Genomic DNA, 14,185 nt, shown 5'->3' on the forward strand with positions numbered 1-14,185 from the left:
ATTGAAAAGCAGGTAAAACTTGAAGAAAAGCTTTGAAAAATTGATCTTGCTGGGTGAAAGTCCAAATGCGAGTGAAACACCTGAAACTGTTGTGGCTTTTCATTTTTCAGTGAGGATCGTCACAAACTGCATCTTGACAGTTGTTTAGCACCAGATTTCACACTGATTCAGTTTGATCACTTTACTGATCCAACAGGAGTGTCAAACATGACCATTTTGCACCACTTGGGCGGCATGATGTCAAGGTTGAAACTTTTTTTTTTTTCAATCTGTTCATGTTTGCTTGAATTATTGTTTTTGCACTTAACCATTTGGAGAATTTTTTGCTGTCCAAAATGTTTTTCCGTGTTTCACCTCATAATCTTCAAAATAGGGTACTTGTGACTCCTTAAACATTTTAACCTTTTTAACCAGTCAGATGATACTTTTCCAAAGCCAGCTTTGAATATAAAGATATCTGAGATTGAGAAAAAAAAGAAAAAAAAGAATAGTCGTGGTTTGCAATGTACCTGTGTATTTATGTGAGGTTAATATTTCTAGCATTTATTGCTCAGATTTGGACACAAATCAGTGTGTTTGTGTTAAATGTAGTGGTACAAACTGCTGCTGCTGCTTTGGCTCTACTCAAACTGCTTGCGTGCGTGCGTGTGTGTGCGTGTCACTTGAATCACATGGCGTGTTGTGACATCAGATGGCACATGACCTCAAATAAGCAGTCAAGTGACTGTAAGAAGGTGCTTTTGAACTTGTGAGCCGGCGGAGTGTGAGCTCTCTCTGTGGGGAAAGTGTTGTTTTTCTGCTTTGTGTAAACTTGTAGTAACAGCAGGGTGACAATCCCAGAATATCATGCGGTCACCCCCCCAGGGCCCCAAGTGGTACGGTCTCCCTGACCACCGAGTCCTTTTCTAGCAGTCAGGTAAAAGACATGCGTGTACAGGCACTATTTTTAAGATCCCCTCCCACCGAGAGCGATCTGCACAACTCTCCAAACCTCACACGCACAAATCCAGCAGCAGCCCCCCTTTGTCGTGAGCTCTGATGTCTTCTCCTGCACAGATCAGATAACTTCACCATGGTGGAGAGGTAGGAGGGGAGCCTTCAGCCTGAACAGTGGAGCTGGGGGGGGGGCAAAGGAAGGGAAGGAGGGGAGAAATCAAGGTCAAAGGGAGGAGCGAAAGCAGGGACGCCGGAGGAGGGAGGGCCGAGCAGTGAAAAGAAATCTTTCTGAGAGGACACCTGTAGAGAGGACAGGAACGAGCCAGAGAGGGGGCTCGGAGAGAAACCCCCTCTCCGTTCATTTTCCACTTTTCTCAGAAGTGTTCAGCATGGGGAACCGTGGCTCTCAGGAGCAGCAGGACTCTGAGGGTAGGTGTCGTCTCGTCTCTCCTCCCCATCAACAAACTCCTCCACTTTGTGACTCAGATCTCGAGTCTCTTATTTGCTGCATCTGGACTCGGTCCAAGAAAGTCTCATTACTCCTCCTGGCTTTCTTACTTTTGAGAATGCTTCCCTTCTACTTCTCTCTCCCTCTCTCTCTCTTTCTCTCCCTCTGTCTCTCGTGCCGTCTTCCCTCCCATTCCCCCTCAGCCTGTTGGTCCGTGTGGACTTTTTTGACTATATTTAGGCTGCGCTGCTGCTGGTCCACAATGCAGACTCAGTAATGTGAGTGAGAGAGAGCAAGCGCAGGAGAGAGACGCCACCGTGCTGAAAGGGAGGCCTCTTCAGCCTTTTTTTTTTTTTCCCCCTTTTTTTTTTTTTTTTTTCCTCCAGTAAAGTACATTTGGTTCTGAACTGCAGCTCAGGCCAGTTACAAAGCAGGTAACTGCACTGACTGTCTCATCTACTGTTGACATTATTGACCAGGCAGTCTAAAAGAGTCTGTTTATTTTAGTGATTTTTTTTTTTTTTTTAAACAGTCATATTGACATCTGCTGAATATCATGAATCTCCAGTCTCATTAGTTCCCTTCAGGAGGCTCTGCTGTGTCTTGGTCTGAAGGCCGGTCTGACAGTCCCTCCAGACGCTTTGGTTAACTCATAGATGCGCTTTGAAATGTTTGGATAAGGATTTTTTTATTTAGACGGCTGGATTCCTAAAAACTAGTGCACTATTTAACCAGTTAAAGGTTATGTTGGCTTTTAATCATCAGCTTTAAATAGTGAACCCTTTGACCTTAATGACAGCCAGATGATTCTCTTGGCTTAGATGTAGGAAGGTACTGTCAACTGATCTCAATTGGACTATATTTTGTAATTTTGTAATACTTCTGTCTTCTTTGCAGCTTCGTCTGACGTTTGGAATCGGCTCTCTTGGCGTGTGTACATACTACATTTCGCTTACAATTGGTGTTATAATTACCAAAATGCGAAGGAACTGATTATTTATTTGTATCTATAATAAGAGTGTATATTGTTACTTTGATCAGAGGTGTATTTGAACGAGAGGAGTCTCAACTCGATTTTTACTGATTCCCAGCATACTAGCATTAAAGTCTTCATTTGCCTCTGTTACACTGTGGCCTTTGTCAAGAAAGCACCTTTTGCAGTTCTGATTGGTTTGGAGGAACCATTTTAAGGTGTTTTATCGAGACCCTGTTTAGATGACAATGTTCCGTCTACACGACAGCTGTGCCTAAGCCACTCAAAACTTAACTTTTTTGAAATACATGCTCACCATGGCGGTAGTAAGTAGTTTATCTGACTTTATCCAACTCTATAGTTTTGTAGTTGAGAGCCCCCTGTAATAGCAGTCTGACTTTGTTGTCTGTCCATTCAATGGTCTATGCACTCGCCATTGTTAATGTTTATAATGTATTGTTCTCTGTGTGTGCGGTTTCATTGCAAAAACAAACAGTGCCAATTTGTGGTCTGGAATGCAACAATTTCCCCCATTTCCACGAAGTCAGAGTGTTTTCAAGAAGTTGTGTTATCAGTGACTTCGAGCACCATTGTTGTGTAAACGTGTGACACCCAAAATACAATGAAAGTTTTCCATTTTCACTTGAAAACATCGACGTATAAATGGAGCCTCTGTGCTGCCTCCTCACTGTTACCTGCAAGTAGATCTAACAAATAGTCTCTCCACTCCTGTAGAACATCTGCTTTATGCCAACGGTTCAGAATCCAGTCTTTGGACATTGTTTTGAACTGAGAAATGTATTAGTTGGAAATTTTTAACACAGTGCTTTCATTATAAGATAAGATCACGGCTCTTGTTGAAGCGAACAATTGGTGCATAGCCCACCACAGAAATATTGGTTTGAATCATATTCTTGGTTTCTGTTGAAGAGCAATTTCTTTTCATCAGCTGAAAAGCTTGCCGGTTTAGTTTATAACTCTGAATTTTAAACTTTTTTTTAGGTGAAACAGTGATAGAAAATCATGGGAATTTGCTTCCCCTCCCACTCTATCTTAGCCCTTCAGCAGTAGAATAACTGTACATATGGTTTGTATCACACATTTCATCCTTTCCACAATAGTCCTTTCAACACTGACAGTACTTTGGTAGTATTTTCCACGTATGCGATATCTACACAACTGCCAAAAAGCAGAAAAGTCATGCTTTGTGCCTGTATACCCGTCATTACTGTGACCCTCGAGGCTTCTGCAGACCAACCCTGCAATCACTGACAAGATTCATCAGCGAGCCACATATCTGTAACACGAGATTCTCAGTAATCAAAATATTTTAGTAATCTTTTCTAAAAAAAAATTCAGAAACACTCAATGGTTTTTTAAATCCTTAAACAGCTATACAGCTAATAAATCCAGTCATAGGATGGTTAACGTGATCCTGGTCTTTGACAAGATTGATGAGTTGGTTGGATTACCAAAAACTTGAATTAAATGAAGCTTTGGTTATGTTAAAAATAGAACTAGATCCTTATTGAGCTCACACACAGCATGGCAACTTGCCTTCATCTTTTCAGGCTGTCTTGAATCGGGTTAGCGGAATCTTTAGAACATTAACCGTACACACACTGTTAATGTGTAGCCATAGTCTTTACTTCCCCGTCATGAGGTGTGTGTGTGTGTGTACGTCCCGGGTACATCAAGCAGATACCACCTCGTCAAGTTGCGAGCACAGGATTAAGCGTGTACACGTTGTTTTATATTCTTCTCTCTGTTCCGATCCACAGCTGGGGCTTACTACCCCGCGCAGCCTCAGTTCACCCCGTCGGTGCAGGCGGCGCCCGTCATCATGAACCCCGCTCCTCAACAGCAGCAAGCACCACCTCAGCCCCCCCAGCACATCCACACCAAGCGGGAGCGCAAACAGGTACAGTCAGCAGCCTTCACCACTGAACACGGCCCTCTGAAAGCCAAGAAAAAAGATCGATGAACCAAAAGCGGAAATGTTTGGACATGATGTGTTTATCAACTCTGATTCTGGACTATTACTTCATGCGGTTTTCTTTTGTATCAGTTCTGGCGGTCTATAGCCGTCTGTCCATACGGATGCAAGTGCACGCACCATTGTTAACATTTATAGCGAATTGTTCTCTGAAGGCGTGTGTGTGGTTTCATGGCGGTGGAGATTGTAGTGTTGACTGCTCCGAGATTGTAAACAATAGGATTTATCAACGTTCAGGCAAAGAAGAACTTTAATAACCTCTAGTTCCAGGTACTTTTTTTTTCCAAGTAACTAAACTCTGTCTTTCTTGTTGCCTGTGTTTCCACCATGGCCTGGAGTCCAAGGAAGGTGATACCAATCCGATGACGTAGTGGAAAGCAGTCAATGTAAATACACTACACTTCTAATCTGGGAAGTCAATAAACAAAACACCCAAGTCAAACAGTAACAATACCTCTTCAAAAGGAGATGCTGGCATGCTCATTTAAGCAACTGTAAACACAGAGGAAATACAACTTGTGCTTTGTGCTGTTTTGTTAAAAAACACTGCAAGGACACGAGCTCAAGTAACAAAGTGGATCCAAAATGCCAGAAATGTGTCCATTCAGAAGTACTACCCCACCATCGAGTGTGTGTGTATGTAGGTATTACCCTACACCGAAGACCCTTAGATTACCTGGCCCTTTTTTTTTTTTTTTAAACTGAACAGTGACCAAACTGTCAAGGCAGTGCTTGAAGACTGATCTCCAGCTTTGGATTGTGCACATGCTTCTTGTGTCCGCCCTGACGTCAGGTCATCCCATATTGTCCGGTTTAAACAGACCAGCAGCCGCCAAGGTGACGACACTGGTCTCAAATCACAGTCATCCGATGCTGCCCATTGGCAGAAGCCGCATGTCCAAGTTGGGATAAGTTATGAAGAATCTTAAAGAAAAACATCCACAGAAGAGCTGAGCTCGCATGATGGCGATGCTGTGACGTCTTTAAGGAAAAACTTCAGGCATCAGACTGCTGTGAACACATGAGTCTGGTGTCAAACTACAAATACAGTACATCCATCATGAGACGCTTTAAAACATACAGTTCCTGTTGGAACTGCCTGAGATATGATGAGCAATAAATACAGTTAATTAAGTAAATGATAGTGTGTTATTTCCAAATAACAGTGTTGCTTTTTGTCTCTTACTGATGTTTTTGAGATAAATTTAAAGCTATCTCAAGTTTTCTGATTCACATGCAATGCACCCAAACAAGAAGGTTTTAAGAACACGGCTGGAAATATTAAAGAGTGTAAACTTCCCTTTCTTCTTCTTCTGTCTGTAGCTTTGAATGTAGGAATGTAAGATGTGGGAGTGAGAAAGCAGTGACCTCATTTCATTGTTGTTTTGGCTCAAGGCTGCAACTGGCACATCTCTGATGGCCAGACGAACAGCGCTTAAGTTGACTGCAGGGTATTTAAGAAGGCAAGTTCTGACAAGACAGGAAATATCTTGATTCTACTGTTAAAAGCAGTTCTTTTAACCAAAAATGTGCTGAAATGCAGATTATTTTAGATTTAATATATTTTTAAGTAATAATGACAGATAGAGATAAAACTGAGTCAGCTGAAACACTAGAATCTTCTAAATAAAGATTACGAACGTTGAGTCTTGAATAAAGGTGATATCATGAAAGTATTAAGAGGAACAGTGCTCGCATTGGTCATAATTATGTTCCACTAAACCACTGTATTGATGTGGACACAATTTTTCAGTCAACAAACTTTTCAGATCTGTTGTATCACACTCTGAGTTGATGACAGAATGTGAGCGAGAGAGTTTGGTCTCCAACGCTGCCACTGCGCATGGTTTTTTTGGGTTTTTTTTTTATTTAATCAGGGACAATGCACAGTAAAACATTAATCCACTAAAGGAAAATATGCATGTGCCAGGTTATAGCAAAAAATGCTAATTTCCACCTGTAGTCCCTGGACAGGTTGACGTTATCAAATACAGACTATTAAAATTTACACTGCGCATGTGGCCAGCAGCCGAAATAAATACCTCTTCTGCACATGGGCAAGTAGATTTACAAAAGCGGCAACGGCCTCCAGATAGTCATGACTCCAAGTTCGTATTGTCCCGTGACTTGGCAGTTTTAGAGTTGGGAGTCATTTGGAATAGCAATCGAACCTGATCGTCTGTCCATACGAATATCCGTGCACTCATTATTGTTGTAGCATATTGTGTTCTGTGTGCGTGTGCACACAGCACAGCCAACAACCAACAGCATCAACTCGTGGCCTGGCACTTTCAGAGTTTGTGCCATTTCCGTGGAAATGGAATTTTCAAAACGTTCACGTCTAAACGCAAAAGTTTCCTCGAAGCAGAATGATACGTTTTCACTTGAAATGTTGGGTAAATGAGGCCTGAAATTTACCATAACACTGACATTACATGAAGTTTCCGATCACAGTGAAACTGATGGTTTACTAAGTGATATCAGGGTTTTTAGTGTTCTTTTAATTTTATTTGTTGATGGATGTAATTACTATTAACATTTAGGCAACAAAAAACCCCACCCTCTGTTACCACACCCGTCTGTTTCATAAACATCCAGTTTTTCGGGTCAGTGCATAGGTAACGGACTAAGAGTTTTGCATTCTTCTCTGCTTCACAGACCTCTAGAAAAGCTGCAGACATGTGAAACACTCACTTTGTCTTCTGGTTGAAAGTTCCAGCCAAAAGCAGCTGATTGTAATGATGTACAGTATTTAAGATAATTATGGCTTGTTTAAAGAATTCAGTCTCTTTCTTGATTTCTTGATTAGTCTCCCTTCAGCGAAACAGTGATCTGTCGGTACAGCGACAGCGCAACATAGCTTGACATTTTGCAATCATGCGTCTTGAGTCTGAACGTAAAGTTCAGTTCTCCTCCGATGGCTACAGATAGCTGTGACCTTAGCTTGTTGCCACCGTTGGACATATTCCCCTCTTCTGCAGTATGTCTAGTGTTTCCCCCCCACCTCCACCCCGGCTCTCTGAGACGGCCCGGGGCTGGTATGTGGTAACTCTGTGCGAACTGAAGCCCCAGTTTGTGCCTCTCATGCAGCAGACGCATGCAGAGGCGAGTCAGAAACTGTATAGGATAATCTGAAGCCGGCCGAGAGATAACGGCCCGGCCGAGGTGAGGTTGCATCACAGATGTGCTCCTCCGAGCTCGTAAAGGTTTCTGCAGTCCTGGAGGAGATGCCACGAGGCCTTGTGAACTTCTGGGCGAATCATCTATTTTTCGGGAGTGATGCCGGTTGATTTGGAGCTTCGTAAAGGACACGTCAATGCAAACACGGGCCGAGTGTGGGCGAGTGGTGACCTTCCGTCTGAGGCATCGTGTGCACCGGTATACAAAGTCCCACAGATAAGCAGAGAGGAGTTCAGTGGAAACCCACGCCAAAGCAATGCCATCGCAGTCTTCTGCACGTTTGGTTAAAGGTGACGATCTGGAGTCGCTCGAAGGATCGGCTCCCCACTTTTTCTTTTTTTTTTTTTTTTTTTTGCCCCCCCACCAGCTCAGCCTCTGAGAGAAAGCTCAGAGAGGAGGGGAGGGTGGGGGTTGAAGGACATGTCAGCACATAGCTCAGCTCCACGTGGCCAACGGTCTCCTCCCCCTCTCTGAGCCGGAAAGGCTAACCAGGCAGCCTTCCTCTGCTGCTGTGGCATCCGTCCTCCTCCTCCCCCTCCTCCTCCCCTCCTCCTCCTCCTCCTCCTCCCAGCTTCTCCTTCCTCCTCAGAAAGACCGAGCTTGTGGGGAGAGAGAAAAAAAGTCTTGACTTGACAGCCCAGTGAGAATGCATTAAAAAGGGGGAGTTTCTCTCACTAGCTGCAGCTCATTTGGTAATAACTGTTTTTTTTTTCCCTTCTTCCTGGAAAACCTCCCATTCCCCCCTCCCCCCTCGTATCTCTCTCCTCCCTCCCTCCCTCCCTGCATGCCCCTCCTTCTCTCCCCGGCCCCTTTAACTGTCTGGTTACTCTCCGCTGTGGGCGGGGGTGCACATTCCAATTCCATAGCTTTACAAGGCCAGTGGCTTTATCCCTTTTTTTCCCCCCTCCCTGTTCTGTTGGGTCTATGAAAGAGGGAGAGAGTGAGTCAAGTTGCTTGCTAAGCTCCCTGACAGTCAGGCCTCAGCCCTCGCCGTGTCCCGTTGTGCCGGCGTGGAGCTATCACTGATTCGAGGTGGAACCTACTTTCCACCGCCCTCCTCCTTTTTCTTTTTTTTTTTTTTGTGACTTGGTGGGTTTAAAGTCCAGCTGGAGTGGCCTCTTCAGCCCCCCACCCCCAGGATGAGATTGAGGCCCACAGGGATTTCATAGCGAGAGGATCTGCAGGCACACCAAGCCAGGTAAAGGTCAGCAGTGTTGGGCAAATATTGCTGCGCTTTAGGGGGAAAGGAAAGTAGGCCAGAGAGCAGAACTGCTTCAACAGCTCTCTGGTAACTTTTTGCAGTTTAATCCTTGTCCAGCGACTGCATGCGTCACTTTGGTTATTAATACCACTTTCATGACAGCTCCGGCTTCACCCAGGAACACGCTTTCAGAGTGCGATCAAGAGAATGGACAGCGCGTGTGTCTCAGGTTTTTTTCTTTACTCCTCCTGGCTGCTCCAGGCCCGAAACAGGAAAGTCTTCTGTTAGCTCAAACCAGAGGGCTCGGCGAGTCAGCCTGGAGCCGCACAGCTCGGCTCGCAGCCCCTCTGGTGAGTCAGAGGCCGACGTGCTCTCAGTCGTGCAGCGGAGGAATGTGCACAGCGGTCGGAGGTTTGGATACCGTGCTGCACAGGCCGATGATTGAATGGAGAGACGCTGAACAGGCTTAACGGCTGTCCAGGACACAGATCCTCCGGCTCCAGTCACGTTCCTCCAAAAGTTTCCTCCTCGTTCCTTTTCAAATGTCTCACGTGCTTCTGATCTCCATCTGCTTCTTTTTCCTCCGCAGATCAGAATAAGAGACCCTAACCAAGGAGGTCGAGATATCACGGAGGAGATTATGTCCGGGGGCCGCAGCGGCTCCACCCCAACCCCCCCACAGGTGAACAGCAAGTATTCATCCCGTATCTGCTCGTGTCAGTCACATGAGGAGCGGGATTTTAGTTAGAGAGAAGGATTTCAATTAGTCACAGTGGCTAAAAATGAACTTTTAGGCATTTAGAAAATGAGTTTTAAACTTATTTGTTGTTGGTTGACACAAAAAAAGTAGATCAAGATGACAATAATGTAATCATTTATGATTGTGATTCATTATTACGTCAAAATACGCAATTTGGTGAAGGATTCTTTTTTTTTTTTTTTTGAGCATTCGTAACTTTTAAAAATTAAAAGTTCAATTACTGAAAATTTTGATGTGATATTTTCTTATTATTTAATTTTCTTATTTATGCATCAAAGACATAAAAGTATTCACTTATTAACTTATTTTTCTATGTAGATCTGGATTTTTTTTTTCCTCCATTCATGCTTTACAGCTTGATTGTCTCATTACAGATACATTGTCTTGTGTTTCATTTTACTTATTGATGAAGTTTACGTTTTATTTCTGTTATATTTCTTTTTCAGTTTTTTTTTATTTAAATTTTTTTTTTTTAACTTTCTCCGTTTTTGTATCCTCTTTCTCAAACTTTAAATTCTCTAATACATCAAGCAAAATGCATTATCCTCTGAGCTGGAACAAATGTTGTCAGGACATCTGGAACCAATATAATTTTTTTTTTAAATCAATTAATTTGTTATTGATGTTGATTCAACAGTTATGGAACTCATCACAGTAAAAGCAGCATTTAGATGATTGTGATTACAATAATTAACAGCACCTCTTCACGACTCATGTTGCAACATAAAAACGTGAAGTTTCTGATTCAACATTCAAACCTAAATGAGAAACACGGACTTCCATGACGTCCATGTGTTAGCAGTTACAAGGAATGCTGTGGCGTACAAACATGTGGCTCCTACAACCAACGGGGAACTAACATGATATATGTATTTTTGTAAAATGGAAAAACCGTGTTGTCCTAACCACTAAGGTCATGCTTGATTTTTCCCCTGTGTGCGTATGTTCCAACAGTCAGCCATATCGGGATCAGAAAGTACAGCGGCGACGCAGGCGAACGGTGAGAACGCCCCAGCTGCTCCAGCAGTGGTTCGACCAGGTGAGACACGCACACGCACGATATGCCAATGCAGCAGTCTTTCTCTGATTGTTCACTTAAATCTAATTTTCAAGATAATTAACGATCAGTTTGTCTTTAATGGAGGCTGTAATTCAACGTTATTATGGCGTTCCAGTTCAGTGAGTGAAAATGGCTCGTTTCAAGCTGATGCTTTCCCTTCAGAGTTGAAAAATTAGCGTACTTGCCGCTATTACCGAGGTGAAGCCACTCTACAATCAATTCCCGGCGAGAGCGGTGACTGGTAACCAGCCTTACGCTAATGAGCGAGCTGACATTGCTCAGTGTTGCATTTCAATTCTAGTTGACATATTACACATCACAGAGAAATGTGTGCTCTCTCTCTCAGGGCTGAGAGGAAAACAATGGCGTTTATCTTCTCTCAGCCCTAGTTTGGGAATTCTCAGGAGTTGAGAAGCAGAAATGTTGCTCGGGGAAAGAATAAGAAGTATGTGAATCTTTAAAGACGTGCAAATGGATTAGAATTTGTGGAAGAGGACTTTTCCACTTGAGTTTTTTGTATCAAAGTTCCCAAACCAGAACTAACTTTGTTTTGCTTACTGCAATGAGAAAACGATTACAGGCACAATGCGATTACAGTCGTAACACTAGACTGAGGTTGAAGTCTTTAAATACTAATTAAAGTGAAACTGTATGTCAGGTGTACATAGCTGAGTTTGAAATTATTCCACCATAGACATGACCTGATCTCTTAATAGCTTTTCTTATGTCAAGCTCTTTGTCATTCATTGTTAATTAAAACATTGTCGAATAAAGGGGATCTAAATTATGTAGTGGTATAAAGAGTATATTTTCTGAACTTTTGTAAGTGATTGACCTGGTTAACCCTCCTGACATTTACTTACACCGGTGATTTTGAAGGAATTGTGAAAATGTAGTCTGTGTTGGAGGAGCCTACATGTGGGACTGGATTGCACGGTTCTTTTGTCCCCTGACTTGGTCAAATAAAGCCTGATAGCCACCCAGTGTTGACAATGAGTCAATCAGTCATCGGCTGAAGAGGGAGTGAATGTCTGGAAGTCACATTGTTTCTGTCTTTAATCTCTCCAGATGACAGAAGGAAGCCCACGCCTCCTCCCCCGTCAAAGACGCCTGAACTTGCGAAAACCGACCCCATCCCTGCAGAATCTCCCCCCACTGACACAGACACTAAGACCCCCACGCCACCGCTGCTCATTCAAGAAGAAACAGCCCCTCTCAACACTACTCCCTCGTTTGCACCCAGCGCGCCTGTTGCAGATGTGATGGACGCTCCCCCGCCTCTACGGGAAGCCACGCCTCCCCCTCAGAGTGCGCCCGAGATACCCGCCTACCCCGCGCCCCTTCCAGACCCCGTCCCCGCCTGCGCTGCGCAGGACAGATCAGACAAGAAAGCCACAGAGGTGGTGGAAGAGGTGGAGCCCGTAGCAGAAGAGGCCGCCTCCCGGGACACGCCCCTCGCTGCCTCCTCCGCGACCAACGGCGTAGCAGACATCGAGACGGAGGCGGAGCCGGAGAAACTGTTGGTCACGTTACCACCCTGCCACCTGGAGGCGCCCCTGGAGTCGCCCATCGCACAGCCCGAGGAGCTCCGGCTTCCAAACGGGCTGCCGTTACCGGCGCCCCAAGATCCCGAGGCCCCCGCCGTCAGCACAGCCGAGCGCGACGACAGCCCGATCGCCGAGCCCGACGTGGAACGGGACTCCGTCGCGCAGGTCTGCGCTCCCACTGCTCAGGCGGTGCCCGAGCCTGCTGTCCAGGTGGTGCCCGAGCCTGCTCTCCAGGCCACGCCCGCACCCGTCGTCCAGCCGGAACCCGAACCTGCTGTCCAGGAAATTCCCAAAGCAGCCGAGGATCCGGAGCCCGCTCTGCCCGAGGCACAGGACCCGGCTCCCGTCGTCGAACCGGACGTCACTCCAGTAGAGCCCGACGCCAAGGAGGAAACGCCATCTCCCGTGGAGACGGTTTCCCTCGCCGAGAGCCCCTCTGAAACAGTGCCCAGTCCTCCCCCTCCCGAAGCAGAGGAGAGGGAGGGCACCCCGCCTCCTCAGCCCGCCGCCCCCGCCCTGGTAGAAACTACTATGCAAGGTAAATCCCCTCCTCATAACTTCCCCAATCCAGTAAATATTACTGATCTGTGATCAAGTGTGACAGTGATAATCCCCCTTTGCTTTGAGACTCAGGCGTCAGATGTGTGTCTACTTGTTTCCTTTAATGTAGCTGCTGTGTCTGTGCCAAAGAAGAAGAGGAAGATGAAGGATCTGAACAAGAAGGAGGCTGTGGGAGATCTCCTCGATGCCTTTAAAGAGGTTTGTATGTGCATCTCATCTTCTCGTGTCTTCTTTTCATCCTGCATGTTCTGATGCTTTCAAACACAGCCCAGGTTAAATCAAAACGGGAAGCAGTTCTCACAAAGGCAGCTCCACTTTTCTGTTTAATAAAGTGAACTGTCAGAAACAGACACTTGGAACAATATCAGAAGAAAACATGTCGCAGTATGAAGAACTATGATCATGGGAAAGAAACAGTATAAGTCAGGGGTGTCAAGGACATGTTAGTTCAGAGGCCATGTACAGACCAGTTTCATGTTGAATGGGCCCAACTGGTGAAATAGTGCCATAATAACCTTTAATTTTCAACTTCAGGAGTTTTCATGTTTTGTTTTGTAGATATCTATATGATGTCTGTGCAACATAACAAATTTTAATGAAACCTAATGGTGCAAAATACAGTGAAAAACACGTCTCCCATACATGTCCTTACAGACTCACCCTGACAGCATGGCACTAAAGCTAATGCTAGCAAGCTAGCTGTCATAGCAGCATCATCAAATATCACACCTCAAATCTCAGTGTGAAAGAGGTTTTGAAGCCCTTTTCACTGTTAGATGATTGAAAATATGTCACAAAAGCACAAGTTTGGTGATCTAAGCTCCGTTAACATGTGTTCAAGTCTATGTGATGTCTGTCTGTATGATGTATATCATATATACATTCAGTAAACCATCCTGATGGTTACCTTAAGCTGATTTTGATGAAAAGTGGAGTTTGTTGGAGCGCAGGCAGAAAGCACAGTGGGAACATTACAGTCGTAAGAGCTGAAGCATATCTGTCTGCCTGCAGTTAAGAAAATAAAAAGGAAAAGAAGACCCAGTTTTTCATCCTTGTATTGCTTTAATATGAAGCACCAGTGTTGGTATCATAGTGTGAAGATTCAAACTTTGGTGCCTCAGATGATATGATATGTCTGAGCTTGCATTTCCAACATTGTTTCCTGACCCAGGAACAGGTGGTGGTCCCACCAGAGCCGGAACCCGCCCCGGCCCCGGAGCCTCAGCGCCCTGCTGCCTCTCCCCCTGCCCCAGAGGAGGCGGACCTGACCTGGGAGGACAAGGAGGACAAGCTGGACGCCGAGAACATCCAGCCCGACTCTCCCCAGCCATCCGCCACCGACAAGAAGTACCAGTACAAAGAGGGTGGGTTCCTGAACCTTGACACGTCTCAGAACAACAATCTTATCTCGCTCACACTGCTCAGCTCGCAGCTCGTCATTCATGTGCTCATCATTCAAGCCGAGGGAGTGGCCTTTTAACCTGATTCTCAGCGTTCACTGGAGAACTATACCAATGTGAGAG

General features: G+C 45.0%; 1 protein-coding gene across 1 annotated transcript in view; it reads left to right on the top strand.

The window, feature by feature from the left end:
• The window catches only part of eif4g1b (eukaryotic translation initiation factor 4 gamma, 1b), a 52,963-nt gene that overhangs the window by 25,535 nt on the left and 13,243 nt on the right, over positions 1-14,185 (top strand). The window contains exons 9-14 of the mRNA XM_030108183.1: positions 4,139-4,278; positions 9,324-9,416; positions 10,449-10,533; positions 11,623-12,639; positions 12,772-12,860; positions 13,834-14,026. Of these exons, the coding sequence (XP_029964043.1) occupies positions 4,139-4,278; positions 9,324-9,416; positions 10,449-10,533; positions 11,623-12,639; positions 12,772-12,860; positions 13,834-14,026 (1,617 nt within the window). The remainder of the gene's footprint in view (positions 1-4,138; positions 4,279-9,323; positions 9,417-10,448; positions 10,534-11,622; positions 12,640-12,771; positions 12,861-13,833; positions 14,027-14,185) is intronic.

Source organism: Salarias fasciatus, chromosome 14 (assembly GCF_902148845.1).
Source record: "Salarias fasciatus chromosome 14, fSalaFa1.1, whole genome shotgun sequence".
In the NCBI taxonomy this organism is placed as follows: domain Eukaryota; kingdom Metazoa; phylum Chordata; class Actinopteri; order Blenniiformes; family Blenniidae; genus Salarias; species Salarias fasciatus.